Here is a 22,482-nt window from a genome sequence, read left to right as displayed (position 1 = left end):
CATTCACGCATATTGACAATTTAGAGTCTCCATCTCCAATAACCTAACTAGCATATATTTGGAATGTCGGAGAAAGCCACAGTACCACCCGTAGATAACCCACACACGCCACACAGAGATGTCCAAACCAAGATTTGAACCCAGATCTCCTGACTGTGAGGTCTACACACTAACCACTAGGCCAGGGGTCGGCAACCTTTCCACTCAAAGAGCCATTTCGACCCATTTCACAAAATGAGGAAGACAATGGGAGCCGCAACTATTCTCGCCAATATCTGCTGGTGGTCACCCAGATGACGAGAATAAGGGCATGCTATGAAGCCATTGCCTTAAACACCTTCTACAACATGTACAAACTGCTTGCCAGTCCAGCAACATGTGAGAGGCTTCCGCAGATGCACGCACACGACTGGAAGGCATACTGGGTGACACAGAGTACACTTGACGGTTGTGATATAAACAACTTTAACACTCCTACTAATATGCGCCACATTGTGAACCCACACAAAAGAAGAATGACAAACACATTTCGGGAGAAAATCCTCACAGTAACACAACATAAACGCAACACAACAAATACCCAGAATCCTTTGCATCCATGACCATTCCTGACGGTTATACACCCCGTTAGCACCAAACCCCGCCCACCTCAACACACAGGGGTGTATAACATAGTCAGGATGTGTCATGGATGCAAAGGATTCTGGGTATTTGTTGTGTTGCGTTTATGTTGTGTTACTGTGAGGATTTTCTCCCGAAATGTGTTTGTCATTCTTCTTTTGTGTGGGTTCACAATGTGGCGCATATTAGTAGGTGTGTTAAACTTGTTTATATCACAACCGTCAGTGTACTCTGTGTCACCCAGTATGCCTTGCAATCTCATACATGTGCCGATATAAGTAGCGAAATGCATGTGTCCGGCCGGCACGCGAATAGCATTCCGTGAATGGCGGGCACGATGACGTTCAAGAGGATGCAAATATCATTCCGTGAATGGCGGGCGCGATGACGTTTAAGAGGACGGTAAGAGTAATATCATCACGGCACGCCCTTAATATTGTAGTCCGAGGGAAAATTGGAGAACGTTGCCTCCGGGTGATGTCCGGGAGAGGCATTGAATTCCGGAATCTCCCCGCAACAATCTGGGGGGTCGGCGATTGTGCAGCTGAGCTGCATCAGAGTTGCCAAAAGCCGCGGGTTGCCGACCCCTGCACTAGGCCAACAGGCGGTCGTAGTTAGTTTTGCTTTGTGTATTTAGTTTATTTTTATTTTACACAAATGTTTTGTATTTTAGCTGATGGATATGGGTTTCTCAAGAGAGCATGCCATGGAGGCCCTATTGAACACCAGTACCATGGAACAGGCCACAGAATATCTTCTTACACACCCTCCTCCTCTCCTTGGGGGAGCAGTAAGGGTAAAGTCTTCCAAGATAAATTGCACTTAGTCCTAGAATGAAATTATCATTACTCCAGCTAAAGAAACTCATAATATTATCCAATTCTGTATAGGATCTTTCTATGTCAGAAGAAGACCAGATGATGAGGGCCATTGCTATGTCACTTGGGCAGGAGGTCAGTATGGAGCAACGTTCAGACTCCCCTGAGGTGCGTTATTCTTGCAGTTCAGATTGCATTCAAAAGCAAATTTCTGCCTTGAACCTCTTTTGCTCAAGGAACTGTCAGGAATGAATAATTTGTAGCTGAGCTGTTTAAATTATTACTGGATCAGGAAGCAGCTCGTCGGCGTGAGGAAGAGGACAGGAGAGCGAGGGAACGAGCAGAGGAAGAGGAGGCCCGCTGCTTGGAGCGCTTCATGGAGGCTGAACCCCTGAACCCCCAAGAGCTGCATACCTTCACAGACTCCATGCTTCCTGGCTGCTTTCACCTTCTGGATGAGCTGCCTGACACAGTGTACCGCCTCTGTGACCTGCTAATGACTGCAATCAAAAGGAGTGGTCCTGAGTACAGAGATCTAATTCTTGGCCAGGTTGTCCACCAGGTCAGTGATTTCAGTCTTGATGTTTTCTTACCCAGGCACAGACAAGGTTGTGTTTTGAAATCGATATACAGTTGCCCCTTGGCTACTGCAGCCAGAGGCTACTAATAAGTTAGTTTATTATTTGTTTATTGAATATTTTCATAGTTGGAGCATTAAAAACTGTTCATGACCTTTTAAATACATTTGAAACATTATTTGAGCCCTCTAATCATTAAAATAACACTCATGTCACCTTTGCACACTTTTCAACCAATATATGCCTTCAGGGTATTGAGTTTAGCTTTGAGTTTGTACTTATCGTAGTAGCCTGGTGGATCCTCCAAATGTCATTGCTATGGCAGCAAAGCCACTGCATGAAATACTTTCTTACATCCTGAGTAATTCCTCTAAGTTATGATTGGGCTTCTATCTGTTGAATCCAGGGGCGTGTGTTTTGTCAAAAGTTGGTCAAGCTGACAGTTGTACCTATGACCATAAGCGCTGATGTTAGCATTTTATGTTAACTTTGTGCTTCTGCGTTGTCCTTCCATATCGATTACACCCAAACAGTGTTTTAGATGTCAAAGATAGTGTATCACTGGCAACAAATCTAGCATCAATTTCTGGTGTTACTGTAGACCAGGGGTGTCCAAAGTGCGGCCTGCAGCTAATTGTTTACCGGCTCGCCACACATTCGGCAAAAAGTGCAAAATTGATAATATTGCAAAAATTAAAAAAAAATTTTTTTTTTAAAGTGGAATGAGGTGAAATCGAATGAGGAAAAAGTGGCAATGTTGACACAAAGCTGCCATGCAGGCAGTTTATTTTTTTCCTTTTGTCTTTTTCTTTTTTTTTCCACTGCTCAAAAAAAAGGACAAACAAAATCTGTTATAATGAGTTATTACTTAAAAATTATCACTTTAAAATGTTTATGTGGAAAAATATTGCATATGTTGTGCGGTTGCCATATAAAAACATCAAAGTTTTGACAAAAGAGCATAAAACAAAACTTAAAATCGACAGATATATCGGACGTAGATCTTGAAATTTAGGTTTTAAAAGTAAAAAAAAAGCTAATAAAAATCTATCACATTATGAGTGTGGAACCTTTCGGATCTCAAATATATGTAGTAGGATTTTTTTATTTAACTTTTCACTGTGATTACTCAGAAATATTAAATAATTAAAATCAATGGTGTCCTGCATTATTGATCTTAAGGGTTTTAATTGCTAAATAAAGGAACTCTCCTGAAGGAATCAATAAAATAGACAATTAATTTATCTATCTATCTATCTATCTATCTATCTATCTGTCTATCTAAATACTGCATATTTCAGTTTTACTATAAGAAACAAAGTTGTCTTTGACTGAAAAGGCATAATACCTTATTTGTTTTACTTTATATCAACCTCAAGTTGATATAGCAATTTACTGTAAGCATTAAATAAAAAATAATTATAATAATTTGACTTATTTTTAACATTTTAGTGACTGAGACCCTCAATGCTCCCCTGGAGCCCTAAGGATAAAAAAAATAAATCCATATATTTAGTTATGGTTTGAAAATGAAAAAAATCAAAATGGCCCCCGCTTGCTTAAATTTTTCCGTGTGCGGCCCTCTGTTGAAAAAGTTTATACACCCCTGCTGTAGACTGTACTTGCGCTAAGAGTTTTTACTTTTGTCGGTCCATGTCCATGATGAAAAGCAAGCTGCAGGCTAAGAACAAGCTACAATGAGCCTGACATCACACTTGCTTCGCGCTGCTGGGAGCCTTCCTCTCCTCAAAAGCTACCACTGTCCTCTTAATTTTTGAACAGCCCTGTCAGTGGGTATATCTCAAATACACTAAAGTACGTCCACTTCGAGGTCATCCTGCCTCCGATCTAGACAACCTTGTGCGTATGGCTTGCATCATCACAACAACCGATTTGGGCAGCGCACTTCTGGTGATCAAAGTATGTCTTTTTTCGGGTGCCAAGTTTCCTGGCTTTCACTGGTCAGTAGGGGGGAAAAAATGAACTATATATATTCATTTGTACTGGACTAACCTGCCGGTGTTAATGTGTATGTTTGTGTGTCATGATGTTCATTTTCCCCATAGTTTGTGAACGCACCGTGTCGGCAGAGACTGAGGAAGTGTTTGTTGTGTGTCAAGGAGTGAAGCAAAGACAAACATGTATGCACCAAGGAAATACCTGTTGGAAATGGGCCCGTTATTAGCATAAAATTGGCAACAAAATCTAAATAAGAGCATCGGACTGTCTCCTGGACTCTACAAAACATTGTATTAATTGTTTTACGTAAAATACCCTTGTTAAGCTGTGTCGCTTAATATGTTACCGCGGCGCACCACCACCCAATTAAATATGTTAAGGGAAGACCCTGGCTAACGATTTTACATAAAATTTCTAAAGGCAGCAGAACACTCCGTAGGTCCTTAAAACAGAACCCACCGGCCACAGAGAAGATCTACGACTGTTTTTGAAGGTTGGTTCTTAAAAATAGCAGAGTGCTCCTATCCTACAAGGGCTTTATAACTAACATAAAATATGATTTTTTTTACTCTACAGTATTATCCATTTGATTAAATAAAACAAAGTTTTATTTTACACACACAAAATAAAGAAAAACTGTGTCGGGATGTCTACTGGATTGCAAACACCAAAAGTTGTCAGCTACGTACTTCTAAGTAGAGTGAACCAGCCAAACACACAAAGCCTGATAGCACACATGTTCCATCCAAACTGTCAACATACTGTCCAGGTGTGGGAAGCAGCAGACGTGTTGATTAAGGCAGCTGTGCCGCTGACCACCAGCGATACAAAGACGGTGTCTGAATGGACAAAACAGATGGCCACACTGCCCCAAGCCTCCAAGCTGGCAACTCGAATTCTGCTGCTCACGTTGCTGTTTGAGGTAACTAAATTGTTTTTATAGCAGGCCAGTGCTATGTGTGTCCAAGTCAGAGATTGTGTGTTTTGTTTGCTCTGAAGGAACTGAAGCTGGTATCTGCCAGAGTAGTGGAGAACAGTGGCATTCTGGATTTGCTGATAAAGCTGCTTGAGGTGGTGCAGCCCTGTCTGCAAGCAGCTAAAGAACAGAAAGACATTCAGACACCAAAGTGAGTTTGGCTCAAAGTACTCTTCTGTTTGTAATGTAAAAAATAACTTCACAATAGGCCCTTTTCCACCTGAAACTAGGTTCCTTTAGATGTGTGTGGTTTGTGGTCCCACCGCATTTCACAGTTCAGGGTAGTTTATACAAATCAAGCTGATGACGTTTGGAGGAGTGGTTTAGAATTTGATACAAAGTAAATAAACGGAAACTGTTAGGTTACAGCTCTTTTACTAAAAAGTAAATAAATTAAATACAAAGCAATAATTTACAAAACGATATGATTTTAAAAATAAAGTGTACTGAATAAAAAGTCAGGCTTTTTTTTTGTAATGTCCAATAGTCAGAAAGTTGTTCTCTTTGTAAATGATCAGTTCATGAGGGTTAGGCGGTTCCTTGTGGTCCATTTCCACTGTAAATAACAAAATATAAATAATACATTTCCGACAACATGAACACATCAGCTTTACCGTTAGCCTGTTAGCATTAGCATTCTTTTAACTCTGGTTGTGGCTAATAACGACACAAATGGAGTGCCACTGACTACTTTTATTTGACATAATTAAGTAAATATTTAATAATAATACCATTTACCTTAATTCCACTATTGTATTGCATCCTTTATTTCACATTTAACCAACAAAGTCAGAGTAGTAAGAAGCTGAGTTTGTTTGGAGCTCCGGCATCATACTCCACCATAAATACGTTTAAAAGAGTCCGTACACTGTTCGTAGCTTTGCGTATTGAAATGAAGTTGTAAAAATAATAAACAACATTAAACTGCTTATACAGAGTTTTAAGACAATGACTAAGTAAAAACACTGCAAGATAGTTTCACTGATCAGCCTTCTTCAGCACACAGATGCCCCACTAAAGTTTCTGCAAGTCGAAAGTTCCTTTTATGCTTTTTTTCCTTTGTTGAAATAAACAAGTAGTCCTCGCATAACTTTACTACGCAATGGCGGTCGTGTGTTTAAAAAATAAACTTTAGGGACGCCTCCAACTGTGTTCAACCAATCTGCGTTCGATAGCACAGCCCGCCTCAACAAAGTTCAGGGTAGCTTAGAAATGTCCCACCGAGCTCGGTGGAACTCTGAAAGGTTCCTGAAGAACTAAATCTATCAGAGTAGTTTTTTGGTGGAAAGGGGCAACTTTATTACGTGTGAAACTTCCTGAAAAAGTTCCTGCCGTGGAAAAGGGCCTCATCACAAATGCTGGCTTTATTTAGATTTTTACAATATATTTCTTGTCTGCAGGTGGATTACACCAGTGTTGTTGATTATTGACTTTTATGAGAAAATGGCTGTGTCTTCAAAGCGTCGAGCACAGATGAACAAGGTAAGTCAACTTGATGGATGGGTGACTGTTATGTGTTGGCTTTCTGCGGTTGTTTCTGAATTAATTGCATTGTTCTATCGGGTAGCATCAATACATTTGTGGATTCTTTTCTCTTAAGTATCTTCAACCTAATGGGAATAACTGGAGATGGTTTGATGATCGCTCAGGCCGTTGGTGCAGTTACAGCGCGTCCAACAACAGTACTATCGATTCTGCTTGGAGGGCTGGAGAGAGCAGTGTGCGTTTCACAGCTGGACGCAGAAGATACACAGTTCAGTTTAACACTATGGTGCAGGTAAACACAAAAATGTTATGCAAGAGAATCACGGATGCACTTTTTATATCGCTACGCATTGATTCTAATTACAACTGTTGTTGGTGTAGGTAAATGAAGAGACTGGCAACAGGAGACCAGTGATGTTGACTGTTCAAAGAGTACCACGCTTGCACAAACCAGCCAAGACCGGCAGTGTTACAGACCCAGAGAGAGAAGAGGGAGACAAATGTACAGCAGAAGAAACGCCGACTAATATAGACTCTGGGGCAGCAGTGGAAATGAGTACTCCCAAGGATGCTCTCGGCCAGCAAAAGGAGATGACCTCTGGCCCCACATCTTCCCAGGAGTCTGACACATCGCAAAACTCAGATATTGTTGTAAATGGTCTGACTGAGGACATGACCACTGTTCTCATCCGCACTTGTGTCAGCATGATCAGTGTCCCTGTCGACCCGGACACTCTACATGCTACATTGCGTCTCTGTTTGAGACTGACACGAAATCACCAATATGCCATGATGTTCGCTGATCTGAAGAGCACTCGAATGATTCTTGGGCTTACACAGACGTCTGGATTCAATGGCTTCACACCTCTTGTTACTCTGCTCTTCAGACATATCATAGAAGATCCAGCTACTCTTCGGCACACTATGGAAAAGGTTTATTTTTTGATTTGAATACGCTCAAAAGAAACACAATTTTGTTGCTTTAGTTGAAGTATTTTCTGAATTATTTTTATGAATGGAACTTAGTTTTGTGATTACCATATAAAATATTTTTGTTTTTTGCTACAGGTTGTTAGATCTGCAGTGACCAGTGGAGCCGGTAGCACCACATCAGGTGTGGTGTCAGGCAGCCTTGGCTCAAGGGAAATCAACTATATCCTGCGGGTCCTGGGCCCTGCTGCCTGCCGTAACCCTGAATGCTTTGCTGAAACTGCCAGCAATTGTGTCCGCATTGCTCTGCCGGCACCCCGTGGAGCTGGCACAGGTGTGTGATTGTCATTGAGTCTTCTATTTTTCGAGCCTGCATTCATTCAGTTTTTTGTTTATTTCCAAAGCCTCTGATGACGAATTTGAGAATCTTCGAATTAAGGGGCCCAATGCTGTGCAGCTGGTGAAAACAACTCCTCTCAAATTGTCTCCTCTACCGTCTATTCCGGAAACTATCAAGGAGGTCATATACGACATGCTCAATGCCTTGGCTGCCTACCATGCGCCAGAAGAATGTATACTATTTCAATTATTGTCATTTAAAAAAAATCAAATTTGTTGCTGTTTTACTTTGAGGGTTGAACATTTTGTTTGTCTTTGAAGCTGAGCGCCCAGAAGAACGAGTGACAACGGTGCCTGGCAGCCAAGACATGTGCCAGATGTTACAGGATGTTGGCGATGATGTTTACCAACAATACCGTCTCACTCGTCAGGGCAGTGACTTTGACTCCCAATCTGCGTTCCATATTAATGTGAGCTTGATGAAGTCTTTAGTGAAAACATACACTATATAAAACTGTTAAACTCTAACATTGCTGTCTTTTTTTAGGCTCAAGTTTTTGCTGCTGATGGAGCTGTGGCAGAGTCGTCCCAGTCGGGCACACCACAAGGAGAAGGTGTGATATCATTTGTATTTCATTTGCTAAAGAAAACATTATTTAAAAATCATATAAACCTTTGGACTATTTCATTTGTCTTTTCCTAATGCAATAAAAACTTAATACAACGTGAATCTATAATACATTCATTTTCCCAGCTTCTACACCTGAAGAGATGCGAGAGGAAAAGAAAGAGCAGGAGGGTGATAAGAGTAGCAGCTCAGAGGAAGCTAAAGCCGCAAAGGTAAAGGCCCGTAAACCACTAATGCCAACCTCCACCATCCTGAGACTGCTGGCTGAACTGGTGCGCTCATATGTTGGCATTGCCACCTTAATTGCGTCTTACTGCTACACTGCAGGACAGTCTGAGCTTATTAAGGAGGTGAGTGACAAGCTATTTTTATTTTAATACATGCTTAAGTTGGATTGATTTCAGTTTAAAGTGTACTTTGTTTACCTGTTACATCTGTATTCTTACAGGATTGCAGTGTTCTAGCCTTTGTGCTCGACCATTTGCTGCCTCACACCCAGAATGCAGAGGACAAAGATACCCCAGCCTTGGCCCGCCTTTTTCTTGCCAGCCTAGCAGCTGCAGGCACTGGCACAGATGCCCAGGTTGCTCTGGTTAATGAGGTGAAGGCTGCCCTCAGTCGGGCTTTAGGAATGACAGAAGGGGCTGAAAAACATGCCCGGTAAGTAGGATTAGGACACTGATGGCATTACCATCCTTGGTCAGTGTTCCTAACCTCCAATGCTTACTTGTCGGTCACAGGCTTCAAGCAGTGATGTGCATCATCAGCACTATAATGGAGTCATGTCCCTCCACATCCAGTTTCTATAGCACAGCAGCAGCCAAGACACAACATAATGGGATGAATAATATCATAAGGCTTTTTCTCAAGAAAGGACTGGTCAATGACTTGGCCCGTGTGCCTCACAGCTTGGATTTGTCTAGGTATGTAAATATACGGCTAATAAGCTGTCTTCTGCAACAGTTTTTTAGTTCCTCAGTCAAAATAGTCTTTGCAGAATTTAATTGGATATCATCCATTTGTTTTTTGCCAAACAAAATTGAATTGCAATTTGTAATGCAGATTATATTGAAGTGAAACATGTTCTCTTCTTTCATTGGTAAAGCCCCAACATGGCCAACACAGTGAATGCTGCCCTCAAGCCTCTAGAAACTCTGTCGCGTATAGTTAACCAGCCCAGCAGTTTGTTTGGGGGTAAAGGAGGCTCCAGCAAGAGCAAGACTGAACATGACTCAGTGGGCACAGCAAGGGATAGCAACAGTAACGCTCAGGATCAAGGTATGTGACACATGTCAACGGTCAGGTTCACTAAATACTTTGTTCGCTAAATCCAACTGAAAGAAAGATGATAAACTGAAACTTGTAAACTTATTCTCATGTATCAGCTGCTACACAACCTTAATGTGTGGGATGAATAATGTTAGCACTATATCTAGTTTTTCCAAAGGTAATTATTGTAATAATTTGTGATATCTGAAATTCCAGGAGAATCTGGTGAGGCTGAGCCAGTGGAGGGAAGCCACAGGGTGCAGGGAGCCGACAGTGATTTGATGGATGGAGAAACAGAGGGCGATACAGTTGTCATTGCTGGTCAACCAGAGGTTCTCAGCACACAGGCGATGCAGGTGATTAGCATTGTTTTGCCAGGGTATTTATATGTTTTGTGTGCGTGTGTGCGTGCGTTTATAAGTTGCTGAACATAACTTGACAATCTGAAACCATACATGTGCGCTTTGGATTTAACATTTCATCTGATCATGAATGGGATTGTGCTGAGAATCTGAATTTCACCTCGGGGATTATTAAAGTATTTCTGATTCTGATGTGCATAAAGGTGGAGAACGAGTTGGTGGATCTGATTGATGAGCTACTTGAGAGAGATGGTGGAACGGTCAACAGTACAATTATAGGTGTGTAATTGTGAGGGAAGAAAATAATTGTGTAAGAAAGCAATCCCTCTGACAACTGTTGTCTTTCAGTGGGACGAAGTGGTGAGGATGAGTCACAAGAGGATGTATTGATGGATGAGGCCCCCTCCAATATCAGTCAGGCATCCACTCTTCAGGCTAATAGAGAAGGTTGGTATAAGAAAAAACATTAACATTACCGTATTTTTTGGATTATAAATCGCAGTTTTTTTCATAGTTGGGCCAGGGGTGCGACATATACTCCGGAGCGATTTATGTGTGAAATTATTAACACATTACCGTAAAATATTAAATATTTATCTCATTCGCATAAGAGACGAAGAAAATGTCAACAATCGTCACACACACGTCAGCAATTGTCACACACACGTCAACCAATAAGAATTTGGCGGGGGAGGGTCATGGCAGAAGGGTCCCATTGTGGGTCATGGGATGCTAACTGCTATATGCTACTCCCGTAGCTATTAAAATGGATCATTTCAATGTTGGCGGTAACTTATAAAAACTGAGAAGGGCTGAACAAAAGTGGCACCGAAAAGGAAATCATGTATTGCAGATTACAAGCTGGACGTAGTAAAATATGCAGTAGAAAACGACAAGAGTTGGAGTTGGCAGAGTTGTTTAGAAGTGACATTGAGGAAGAAGATTTCATCGTATTTGTCGATTAGGAGTGACAGATTGTTTGGTAAACGTATAGCATGTTCTATATGTTATAGTTATTTGAATGACTCTTACCATAAATGTTACGTTAACATACTAGGCACTTTCTCAGTTGGTTATTTATGCGTCATAGAACCTACACTTATTCAGCCTGTTATTCGCTATTCTTTATTTTAAATTGCCTTTCAAATGTCTATTCTTGCCGTTGGATTTTATCAAATAAATTTCCCCCAAAAATGCGACTTATACTCCAGTGCGACGTATGTGTTTTTTTCATTTTTTATTATGCATTTTCGGCCGGTGCAACGTATACTCTGGAGCGATTTAGAATCCGAAAAATACGGTATATATATATGTTCACTATTGTGTGTATGCAAACTGCAAAATTAATTTTGTTTTTGGTAGGGGCTGACAAATATACCTTGGGTGATCACAAAATAGTATTGCATTAATCATGTATCAAGCGTAATCACCCAATATTTTTGGCGCGCACATGCTCCTTTACCTTAACTGGGCATGGGTTGTTAAACGGACAATGATCATGTTAATGCATACACCCGTCTGTTTCAAAATTCATTTTGATAGAAATTAGGTTAAAACTTGTGGCCAATTTTGAGCAAATGAATGGTGTACATTCAATTACATAATTTTTTTAATGTTAGTGTGACATTCTGACAATACAATTGCTTTTGGGTCAAAATATTGGGGTGTTTTCAAAGTTAATTTAAATTATGCAAGCAAGTTTAATGCACTTTTTTTTGTGAATAATCACAATTCAAGTGTTAATCGGATTTCACAAAAATAATAAATTGACAATTGCTTACTTTTCCTTTTCCTCTATGGCTAGACTCTATGAATATCCTAGAACCAGAAGATGAGGAGCACACACAAGAAGAAGATTCTAGTGGCAGCAATGATGATGAAGACAGCCAGGATGAAGAGGAGGAAGAAGAAGAGGAGGAGGAGGACCAGGTATGGGTCAATAGCTAGATGTTTACTCAATTCGTTTGAATGGTCTTAAAATCATGGCTGCCATTTGTTAAGGATGATGAGGAAGGCGATGAGGATGACGATGATGAAGGTTCTGAGATGGAGTTGGATGAGGATTTCCCTGACATCAATGCTTCCCCTCATATCCGCTTCGAAAGGTTTGACCGGGATGATGACCTCATCATTGAGTTTGACAACATGTTTTCCAACAATGGTAAGCACCCATATGTGGTTTCACTTACACGATACAATTGTAATGTAGCATCTGAACTGCCATTTGCAATAAACATCTAAATTGGAGTAATTGTTAATAAAGACACTTGAAACTATTTTTTTTTTGTTATATTAAAGTTTTCACAAAGCTTTTCTCTATGTCTAACTGTGTTTTCTGTTCTTCCATCAGCTGACATCCCTCCTTCCCCTGGCAACATCCCTAGCTCCCACCCACTGATGGTGCGTCATGCTGACCACGGTTCCCTCACTCTGGGTGTAGCAGGCACAAGCAGCCGGCTGGCACAAGGCATGGGTCGCAGCCAGCGGACGCTTCGCCAGCTCACTGCCAACAGTGGGCACACCATCCATGTCCACTACCCTGGAAACCGCCAGCCTAACCCTCCGCTCATCCTTCAAAGGCAAGTGGATATTAGTTGTTTATCAATGGTTCTCAAACTTTTTTTCACCAACTACCACCTGAGGAAAACTTGTCTCTCCAAGTAACACCATAATTTAAACAAGCATTAAAATGCAGTTGTGTAGTATGCTTAAGCATTCATTAAAAACAAGGCGTGGGATTTATTTAACAACTATTGAATATTTTGGCCACTTTAAAATTAAAGAGTTTGAACGGGACCATTGTGTTTAAATATAGTAAAATAAAATACTGTACTTTAATCAAGTGATTATTTGATGCACCACTAGATGGCGCTTGCATACCACTAGTAGTACTTGTACCACAGTTTGAGAATCACTGATGTATGTTTTTTTTCCATCAATCATTTGGAACAACAATAAATATTTTAGTTCGGTACCTATCTTGACTTTGAAATTGTCCACTGCTTAACTGCATTTAGGTTGTTGGGCCCCAGTGCTGCAGCTGACATTTTGCAACTTTCCAGCTCGCTGCCTCTGCAATCTCGTGGTCGAGCTCGCCTTTTGGTTGGAAATGAGGACGTTCATATTATTGCTCGTTCCGATGACGAATTACTCGATGACTTTTTTCATGAACAAAGCAGCACAGGAGGTCAAGCAGGTGACAAAACCCAATCCTCTATTATTGTAATAAAGTATTTTAGTTTAGGGCTGTTTCACATGTTCTTAACGTTGTTTCACATGTTTGTACATTCTCTAGGCACTCTATCTAGCATTCCCACTGCTCTAACTAGATGGACAGATGAGTGTAAAGTGCTGGATGCTGAAAGTATGCACGACTGTGTAGCAGGTAAGTGTTAAAATTAAAGGGGAACGGCACTTTTTTTGCAATTTTGCGTGATTTTCACTATCATTATGAGAGACAAGAACACATCTTTTTTTAGAGTTTTAAAGATGATAAAAATGCTTTGAAGATGTGGTTAATGGGAGTCACCATTATAGTCTTCAAAAACCCTCTAAAACAACTTCATAAACCTCCATCAATGTTTAATTTACACGCTGCAGGTCTATATACAATGTAGAAACAGACACGTTCATAACGATATGTAATATGATCAATATTTACTATTTTGTCATTTTAATCATTGCCGGAACTGACGTCTTCCTTCCATTGATTTCCATTCTCCTACTTCCGGATTCAAACATGAGTGTGTTCTAATCATGGCAGATTTGCTAACAGGCAACGAATACGACTACTTTAGGACAAATAAGGATTCACAGCCTTATCTTTTTGAAACTGAATGAACGGAAGATTAACTACTATTTATCAAAGCGAGCACGGAGAAGAGGATAAAAAGTTGGAGCACAGTGATGTCGGCATGACACGAAGCTGCAAATGTGGACTTTGGAGACAAGCTATTTTGACACAAATAGCGTGCTTACCCCCAAATAATTCCGAATAAAAACGTCCCCGGCCAGCAGACCAAATGCACAACTGTCCATCGAGTGAGTCACACTTTACTATCAATCATGATACATGCAGCACATCATGCTTGTTGTACAGCTACAGGACATACGCTGTCTGGCTAGCAGTGTACGAATAAAACATGAAATGTCGGCGAATACTTTACAGATACTTTAATATGATTGTTCATGTTTTTCAGTCAGTACAGATTGGTGTCTTACCGCATTGAGTTGTGCATTACAAACTCATACATTTCGTGCTGATGTAGAGGCTAGCTTATCTCTTTCCGTAGTTAGCTTCTATGGCCAACATTGTAGCACGCCGATGTGTTAGTACACTAGAAAAAGAGTTCATCAGTGTTCGCGCTTACAGTAGCAACATTGCTGCTGCTTGTTTATTATACAGGTTACGGATCGTAAATTAACCATTGGTGGCTGGTTTTGAATGCATATTTAAAGTGATTTAGAGGTAGAATGGATTGCTCCCATTAGCTGCATTGCTAGCCATCAAGAATGAGACAATTTTTACATATCTAAAATACCCCCCCAAAAAAAGACTTTCTAATTTCTATAAAATACTGATGAAACAACAGGCGGTTTGGTGCGGCGTATTCAGGAATGCGGACGTTGTACCGATCCGTTGTGGTGAAGAAGGAGCTGAGCCGGAAGGCAAAGCTCTCAATTTACCGGTCGATCTACGTTCCCATCCTCACCTATGGTCATGAGCTTTGGGTCATGACCGAAAGGATAAGATCACTGGTACAAGCGGCTGAAATGAGTTTCCTCCGCCGTGTGGCGGGGCTCTCCCTTAGAGATAGGGTGAGAAGCTCTGCCATCCGGGAGGAACTCAAAATAAAGCCTCTGCTTCTCCACATTGAGAGGAGCCAGATGAGGTGGTTCGTTCATCTGGTCAGGATGCCACCCGAACGCCTCCCGAGGGAGGTGTTTAGGGCACGTCCAACCGGTAGGAGACCACAGGGAAGACACAGGACACGTTGGGAAGACTATGTCTCCCGGCTGGTCTGGGAACGCATCGGGATCCCCCAGGAAGAGCTAGACGAAGTGGCTGGGGAGAGGGAAGTCTGGGTTTCCCTGCTTAGGCTACTGCCCCCGCGACCCGATCTCTGATAAGTGGAAGAAGATAGATAGATGGATGGATGGATGATGAAACAACTCTAGACTCTATGCTGAAACTATACTTTTGTATTGTTACTGTTACTGTCGATATTTGTATCGCTCTGTCCACTTTTGTTTACATTCAAGAGCTCTAGCTTTTTGTTAGTGGTTCGCCTATTGGTCATGTAGCATGTTTAGCTATTTCTCATTTTCCAGCAATAATATTTGGAAGAAACTTAGATTATTTGCTGCTCTGGAGTCAAGGATTGCGGACTTAGAAGTTGCTTTGCACTGTGTAGGGCCGCTAGTTAGAATAATGCATTGTATTGATGACGTGGTCGTTCGCTTGTTGCTGTCAAATTTGTGGCCTGTTGCTGTCAAATTTATGGCACACAGCTGGAATGTGTCATCAACATATTAAAAACTATCTGCGGCAAAGTTTACATCATATCGTCCATCTATTGCATAACCTTCATTTAGAACCCTATTAATTGTCACCATACAAGTGATTGATAGCAAATCTAGTTAGTTTCTGGTCTGTTTAGAGCAGGGGTGTCAGAGTCATTTTAGCTCAGGGGTCAAATGGAGGAAAATGTATTCGTATGCGGGCCAAACTGGTAAAATCATGGCATAATTTTAAAATAAACAAAACTTCAAAATCGTTTTCTTTGGTTTACTTGGACCAAAAATAAAACAACCACATTCTGAAAATGTAAACTTCAAAATCGTTTTCTTTGGTTTACTTGGACCAAAAATAGAACAACCACATTCTGAAAATGTACGTATTACCAATAATCTTCTTGGCAAACCACATCAAGTTAGTTAAAAATTCTGTGGAAAAATGAGTGCGGTTTCAAAACACCACGAAGAAAACAATTTAAACTTGGTCTCAGTGTATATACAAAGCCATTTAAATTTAAGAACTTCCTATTCAGCATTCTCATGTTGGCAGTTCATTAAAATTGTGTTTGGGAAAAGCAACCAAGTGTTTCTTCAAATTGCAGCTTTGGTGAGAGCCACAATTGCCACAACACATTAATTTATCATCATTCATATATTACAATTATAATCAAAACAATTGTCAAATGACACCGTTATACCTGAACTAAGGGTTACATAACTACAAATGTAACCAATGTGAACATAGTAGATTAAAGCATGGAAGAAAATAAAACTAACAACAAATTAAGAAACATTGTGCCATCAACAAATGGCGTGCACTGCACGGAATTTTAACTACAAAGACGATTGTCAAGTTGACTTAAGTCTTTGCATCTTAGTTTCATTATTTTAAATGGCTACATGTCATGTTCCTTTCAGTTGTGAAAGTGCCAATCCTTCAGCATCTAGAGGGTCTGCGAGATGAGGAGTTAGAGGAACGTAGAGAGAAGCGAAGACGGCAGCTGGCAGAAGTGGAAGAGTCCAAACAAAATGAACGGAAAGCCTCTGGAGCAGAGCAGGCGAGGGAACAGAGCTTGCAGGTTTGCACATTACATACTAGTAGAAGTATTTTCTAAAGTTGTGGATTTTATTTACATATTAGTAGTACAAACATATACTTTTTTATTAATTTGCTTTCTATTTCCTTCTCTCTAGGGTTCTGGATTAGGGACAATTAATGGTGCAGAAAACACTGCAGGTATTACTATTTTGACAGGGTTTTGGTATTGTTCCGTCGTCTCAAATGGGTGTACTTCAATTGAATCACAGGGAATCAAGAGTCATCAGCGCGTGCTATGGGATGAGGTAGTAGTTTGTATAGTTTTAGGATCACACCAGATCTGGGAGATAACTATACAGCCTACTGTCTTTCTTATGGCAACGTCACAACTACTTGGAAACATCTGCGGGAAAATGAAAACCCAAATGACATCAATGTTCTGAAGTTAGGTGTGTTGTGGTGATGTTGTAGTAAATTGTGTTGTTGTTGAACATGATTGTATACTCCATCTTATATTACTGATTCTGCTGTGGAATCTTTTGACAACAAATTGTTGGTGCTGTTATCTTTTCATGTGCTAGTTTTGTCCTTCATTTTAAATGTAACTCAAGCTTCCGTGCAAAACCATTTTCAGCACTGTGCAGTCAACAATTATTGCTGCTTTCTTTGTGTCTTCACAGTTTCAATAATTGTTTCGATTGATCCAGAAACTTTTTTGATGGGTTTAAACATACTGTATAACACAATTAAATTATTTACTTGGACTTAGTTCCCTCTGCAATGCATTAGACACAATTAAACTTCGGCCAATTTGTGTATTTTTTCATTGTCAAGGAAATGGTGTATCTGTCAGGCCAAGAAACCTGTTTCAATGTATGAAAATATAACTTCATCAAAAAGTCGTCACTCGATTGACTATCTTTTATCTGTCGCAGAGGGTGTACAGGCTCAAGGAGGTGCAGTATCCTGTCTGGAACTCACTGCTTCCCCTTCCGGAGAGGTCACTCCGACTACCCCAGCTCCACACGAACAAGCCCTAGTTTCGTTGGAAACGGCAATAAACCAGCAGGTCCACCAACCAATGGCAGACCTGCTTTTGGCAGAGTCACATGTCAGCTCATTGGCGGCTCTGGCAGGAACGCACCTTCCGCCCTTGTCTACAGCTGACAGGCCTAACAGTGAAGCAGAAGCATCTCAGATGGAAATGTCCCCAGCACCCACAATCGGTGAGAGAGGCAGTGGAGAAAGTTGTGGTGGTGGAGGAGGAGGAGGAGAAGCGTTGGATGAAGGCAGGGAAGGTAGACTCACACTCAATATACAGACTGTCCATGAGCAAGGATGCATACATGATTTACATCTGACCTGTGCTTAGTTCAGAAATCAGTTCCACAAAGAATTGAATGATGATCACAGTACATTATAATTAGTTTTTTAAACTTTTCCCCCCAGCCTCCTTAAGCCCAGATATTGCAGAGACCTCAGAGCCTGCAGTGGTGGGTGTGTCACAACTTGAGGGGTCACCTATGGACACCAGCAGCCCTGCCTCTGCCACACAAGAAGAAACTTCTTCCAACCCTGTCCAGCCTCCCCATGTGTCTCAAGATCTGTCTGTCAGTGGGGAAAGTGGGCTGACTGAAAGGCAGGCAGGCGCAGAGACTGGGTGAGGTCTTGAAAATATTGCCTTTGTTTAAGAATATGAAATTATTAACGTAGAATGTTTTTTTTAATCAATTTAATGGATTGTAAAGATGTTGTTTTCGTTGTATTAGCTCCTTTTCAGTGTCGTCTGGTGGTGAAGTAATTACCAGGAGTGACAGTACTGACAGCCAATCACAGGCTATCCAAGAAGAGCCTCTTCCATCCACAAGCAATGAGGACGAGGACCCACTTGCAGGTACAGTTGGGTGAATATTTTTGAACAAATAGATTTTATTGATTTAACCTACATCACCTCGCTCACACATAACACAGTTTTGATGACCTAAAATACTGTTGTTTTTGTCATCACAGGAATAAGTCTTCCAGAAGGTGTGGATCCATCTTTCTTGGCAGCTCTTCCTGAGGACATTCGAAGAGAAGTGCTTCAAAATCAGTTGGGTATAAGACCACCTTCCCGCACAGCAGCTGCCCCAAGCCTGCCATCTTCTACAGCACCGGTTCTTGGAGGGCCAGGAGTTACAGAGGTCAGCCCTGAGTTTCTGGCTGCTTTGCCACCTGCCATTCAGGAGGAGGTAAGAAATATAGAAACTGTACATGGACTAATTACTCATAATTAAAGTTGACAGAGGAATACTAATAAATATTTAACGTAGATAAAAGGAATTAAGACCAGTTATGATTTTACAGAACATGATGGTAAACTGTTTGCTACTTTTAGGTCCTTGCCCAGCAACGAGCAGAGCAACAGCGCAGGGAGGTTTCCCAACAACCCCCTCAGGGAGATACTCCTCTAGACCCTGTTACCTTCATCCAAACCCTGCCCTCAGAGCTCAGACGTAGTGTATTGGAAGACATGGAGGACAGCGTGTTGGCTGTCATGCCTCCGGACATTGCAGCTGAAGCAGCATCATTGCGTAGAGAGCAGGAGGCCCGGCAAAGACAACTGATGCATGAGAGGCTGTTCGGTCATAGCTCAACATCAGCTCTATCAGCCATTCTGCGTTCACCAGCCTTCACCAGTCGGCTAGGGAGCAATCGTGGCGTCCAGTACACCAGGTTAGCAGTACAGAATAGAGGCCCATTTCAGATGGGGGGTGGATCTAACCATAGGTGAGCCTAACATCTGTTTTATTTTGACTTTTTATAGAACCATAAAATATAAATATTGATAAATTAACTGAAATCCACTCGTTTGTCCTTCAGACCATCCAATTCCAGTGTGGATTCTCTGTTGCGTCTGCGTGGCCGATTGCTACTGGACCATGAAGCCTTGTCCTGCCTGCTGGTGTTGCTTTTTGTGGATGAACCGAAGCTTAACACCAGCCGTCTACACCGTGTGCTCAGGAATCTTTGCTACCACTCTCAGACACGTGGGTGGGTCATTCGCAGCCTGTTATCCATTCTCCAACGCAGCAGTGAGAGTGAGGTGTGTGTGGAGACCTCCCGTCTCGAAGACTCTCGTGGGAAAAGGAGCTCCCAGGGAGGCTGTGGGGGAAAAGGATCAGCTACCTCTTCATCCTCTTCCTCCTCCTCTTCTTCTTCCCTGGAGCTTCTAAACAGGGTAGAGTCTCGCAGTTCTAGCCAACTTTCTTGGCTCTCTGTCTCTATGGATGCTGCCTTGGGCTGCCGGACTAACATCTTCCAGATCCAACGTGTATCTGGTAGAAAACATGCTGACCGTCACTCAGCTGGTGGTTCAGCAGCATCTGCACCTCTGGGAGGAGTGACAGGAGCTACTGCAGCGGTCACATGTGCTGGAGGTGGGGGCTCCACTGTACACATCCACCCACAAGCTGCCCCAGTGGTCTGTCGGCATGTTTTAGACACACTCATCCAACTTGCGAAGGTAAGTTGTCACATATCCTTATCTAATTTGTTATTTTTATTTTATGCTGATCCATGGTAGGTAGGGGTGGGAATTAATAAGATTTTGCTGGTTCCGATTCTGCTTAACAATTCGTTTCCTTAGTGGTTCTCTTATCGATTAGAAAAAAAGCGTGGATTAGCATCTATAGTCTGTAGTTTAGACTTAACATGACTTTACAAAGCCTACAGTGAGATCTTAAGAGCCATATGTAGTATAGAAGATTTTTTGTAAATAAATAAAAAAATAATCTTCTGTAGAATTTAATCATGTGCAAATTACACAAGAATGTAACATGTTATGTTAACTTATTACATGCAAAGTGAGATATGGCAAACCTTTTATTGGTTACAATTGTGATGATTATTGCTTACAGTTTATGAAAACTTTGAATTGAAAATCTCACATAACTCATGATGATCAAAATTCTAACACATAAATGCTTGACACGTCCCACTTTTGCATGTAATGAGTTAATAGCACAGATTCGTTTCACATTTGAAGTTAATTGCTGACATGAATGGATGTTTACACAATATTCTAATTTTATAAGTTTCACCTGTATAATGACTAAAGGAAAATCTGGTTGCAGGAAAACATGCAACTTTTCTCTGACTAAAATTAAACATTCACCAACCAAAAATGTTGAACAGCACAAGCGGTATAGACTCCAACACCCCTGCGACCCCGAAAGGGACAAGCGGTAAAAAGTAGTTGTATGTATGGTCTACCAGCAGATGTGAATTGGAGCTGCTTGCCTCAGAACCAGTCAGAATATGTTTGTCATGCTCATCTAAATAAGAATGCATTTGAATTCAACAAATAACGCTAACATGATAGGAGGTGTTAGTACCTGTTGCATTCAGATGAAGTGCTAGCGTTACTGCTGCTGGAAAAGGTAGGAGCGGTTCAAAATGCGACTTTCATTTATAATTATTGCATACTGTGTTCAGATGTTTCACCATATTGCTCGTATGTCCTCCTTTTGATGAGCTCGCAACCTTATGATTATTATAATTAGCATTGTTGCAATCTTTTCTTGTAAAATTTTGTCAACTTTAGAGCCTTTATTGCACCCGGGCGCAGCCATTTTGCTATCTGATATCACTACGCACGTTGGGTAATGACGTCATCCCCACCCAGAAGAATCGATAAGAGAATCGTTTTGGGGAAAAATAGCAAGCAATTCCATGGAATTGATACACTGGGAACCGGTTCTGAAAAAAAAAAACTGTTTTCGATTCCCATCCCTAATGGTAGGTTAACTTACTGAATCACTTTTTTCTGCTTGTCCCTACAGGTGTTCCCCAGCCATTTCACTCAGCAGCGTTGTAAGGATCTGTCTCTGTCATCCTCTGACCTGGAGTCTCGCCTTTGTCCGAGCTCCTCAGGTGTGGGAGGTATAGGTGGAGGATCAAAGTCAAGTTCCCAGTCTCTAAACAACCCAAACTCCAATGCTTCCAGCACACAGAACTCCTTCGGCTCCTCTGCTGCTACTCCCCAGTCACTGGGAATCTCCACTGATTTTTGGGACCTGCTTGTAAAGCTGGATAACATGAATGTCAGTCGCAAGGGAAAGGCATCAATGAAAACTGTGCTTCTTGGGGGCAGTGCGGAGGCTGATGGATTACAGTTAAGCCTTGAGAGTTCCCCCCTTGGTCAGTTGATGAACATGCTGTCCCACCCTGTAATTAGGCGAAGCTCCCTGCTCACTGAAAAGCTGCTGCGTCTGCTCTCCCTCATATCCATTGCCCTGCCTGACAACAAAGCCACAGAGGTGCCTGCTGGCCACCCTACTCCACAAACAGCCAACCCAAGCCCAGCAACCAGCTCAGGATCAACAGCCCCTGTTACCACGCAGGGAACAGCATCAAGCATCCAATCTACTGCGGTGGGAACAGTGGCCTCTGGGGGAATTGCAACCCAGAGCACCACGTCAGGGTCAAGTCTGTTAGTTTTCTCATCTTCCACAGCCATCTCTATACCAACATCCACTGGAACAGTTTCCACAGGTGGAATGTTTTAATCTTACAAAATGTTATTTGCAGGTTATAAATGAGGGTTATGTATAATTATTATTTTCTACACAAACAGCAAAAATGAAGAGCACTCCAAGTTGCACAGAGAGTGACAAGATGATTTCCACTGGACTTACAGAGAAACAGCTTCAACTTTCAGTGGAGGTATAAAAAAGGCATTTTACAGATCTTTCTAGTTTCAGTCCAAAATTGAATTAGATGTATAATTTATTTTCATTCTCAAATAAAATTAACCAGTTCAGGTAAAACTAAAAAAATGTTTAATGTGCAAAAATGTGTCCTTGTCAGCAATTCAATTCCAAATGTGAAAATACAGTAATATGTGATATAAGCACATTAAATGCAAAGCGAGACATGTCAAACCTTTGTTATAATTTTGATGATCATGACTCAGTTTTT

At 41.3% G+C, this 22,482-nt stretch overlaps 1 protein-coding gene across 13 annotated transcripts in view; it reads left to right on the top strand.

Moving 5' to 3' along the window:
• The window catches only part of huwe1 (HECT, UBA and WWE domain containing E3 ubiquitin protein ligase 1), a 79,674-nt gene that overhangs the window by 45,957 nt on the left and 11,235 nt on the right, over nt 1–22,482 (top strand). For 9 of the 13 annotated variants that reach the window (XM_061903419.1, XM_061903417.1, XM_061903418.1 and 6 more), the window contains 34 exons: nt 1,295–1,417; nt 1,512–1,607; nt 1,732–2,001; nt 4,746–4,898; nt 4,976–5,103; nt 6,353–6,434; nt 6,553–6,729; nt 6,819–7,370; nt 7,506–7,701; nt 7,772–7,939; nt 8,028–8,176; nt 8,254–8,320; nt 8,461–8,684; nt 8,783–8,994; nt 9,075–9,257; nt 9,440–9,612; nt 9,820–9,959; nt 10,169–10,244; nt 10,314–10,412; nt 11,770–11,894; nt 11,967–12,126; nt 12,316–12,544; nt 12,983–13,161; nt 13,261–13,350; nt 16,401–16,561; nt 16,677–16,719; nt 17,457–17,819; nt 17,971–18,181; nt 18,291–18,415; nt 18,532–18,752; nt 18,899–19,290; nt 19,384–20,026; nt 21,345–22,056; nt 22,139–22,227. In XM_061903419.1, coding sequence (XP_061759403.1) covers nt 1,295–1,417; nt 1,512–1,607; nt 1,732–2,001; nt 4,746–4,898; nt 4,976–5,103; nt 6,353–6,434; nt 6,553–6,729; nt 6,819–7,370; nt 7,506–7,701; nt 7,772–7,939; nt 8,028–8,176; nt 8,254–8,320; nt 8,461–8,684; nt 8,783–8,994; nt 9,075–9,257; nt 9,440–9,612; nt 9,820–9,959; nt 10,169–10,244; nt 10,314–10,412; nt 11,770–11,894; nt 11,967–12,126; nt 12,316–12,544; nt 12,983–13,161; nt 13,261–13,350; nt 16,401–16,561; nt 16,677–16,719; nt 17,457–17,819; nt 17,971–18,181; nt 18,291–18,415; nt 18,532–18,752; nt 18,899–19,290; nt 19,384–20,026; nt 21,345–22,056; nt 22,139–22,227 — 7,011 coding nt within the window. The remainder of the gene's footprint in view (nt 1–1,294; nt 1,418–1,511; nt 1,608–1,731; nt 2,002–4,745; nt 4,899–4,975; nt 5,104–6,352; nt 6,435–6,552; nt 6,730–6,818; nt 7,371–7,505; nt 7,702–7,771; nt 7,940–8,027; nt 8,177–8,253; nt 8,321–8,460; nt 8,685–8,782; nt 8,995–9,074; nt 9,258–9,439; nt 9,613–9,819; nt 9,960–10,168; nt 10,245–10,313; nt 10,413–11,769; nt 11,895–11,966; nt 12,127–12,315; nt 12,545–12,982; nt 13,162–13,260; nt 13,351–16,400; nt 16,562–16,676; nt 16,720–17,456; nt 17,820–17,970; nt 18,182–18,290; nt 18,416–18,531; nt 18,753–18,898; nt 19,291–19,383; nt 20,027–21,344; nt 22,057–22,138; nt 22,228–22,482) is intronic. The other 4 variants (XM_061903425.1, XM_061903423.1, XM_061903420.1 and 1 more) reach the window with 3 other exon arrangements.

Source organism: Nerophis ophidion, linkage group LG06 (assembly GCF_033978795.1).
Source record: "Nerophis ophidion isolate RoL-2023_Sa linkage group LG06, RoL_Noph_v1.0, whole genome shotgun sequence".
In the NCBI taxonomy this organism is placed as follows: Eukaryota; Metazoa; Chordata; class Actinopteri; order Syngnathiformes; family Syngnathidae; genus Nerophis; species Nerophis ophidion.
The sequence above is the reverse complement of the archived record's forward strand: the minus strand, read 5'-3'. Positions and strand labels throughout refer to the sequence as shown.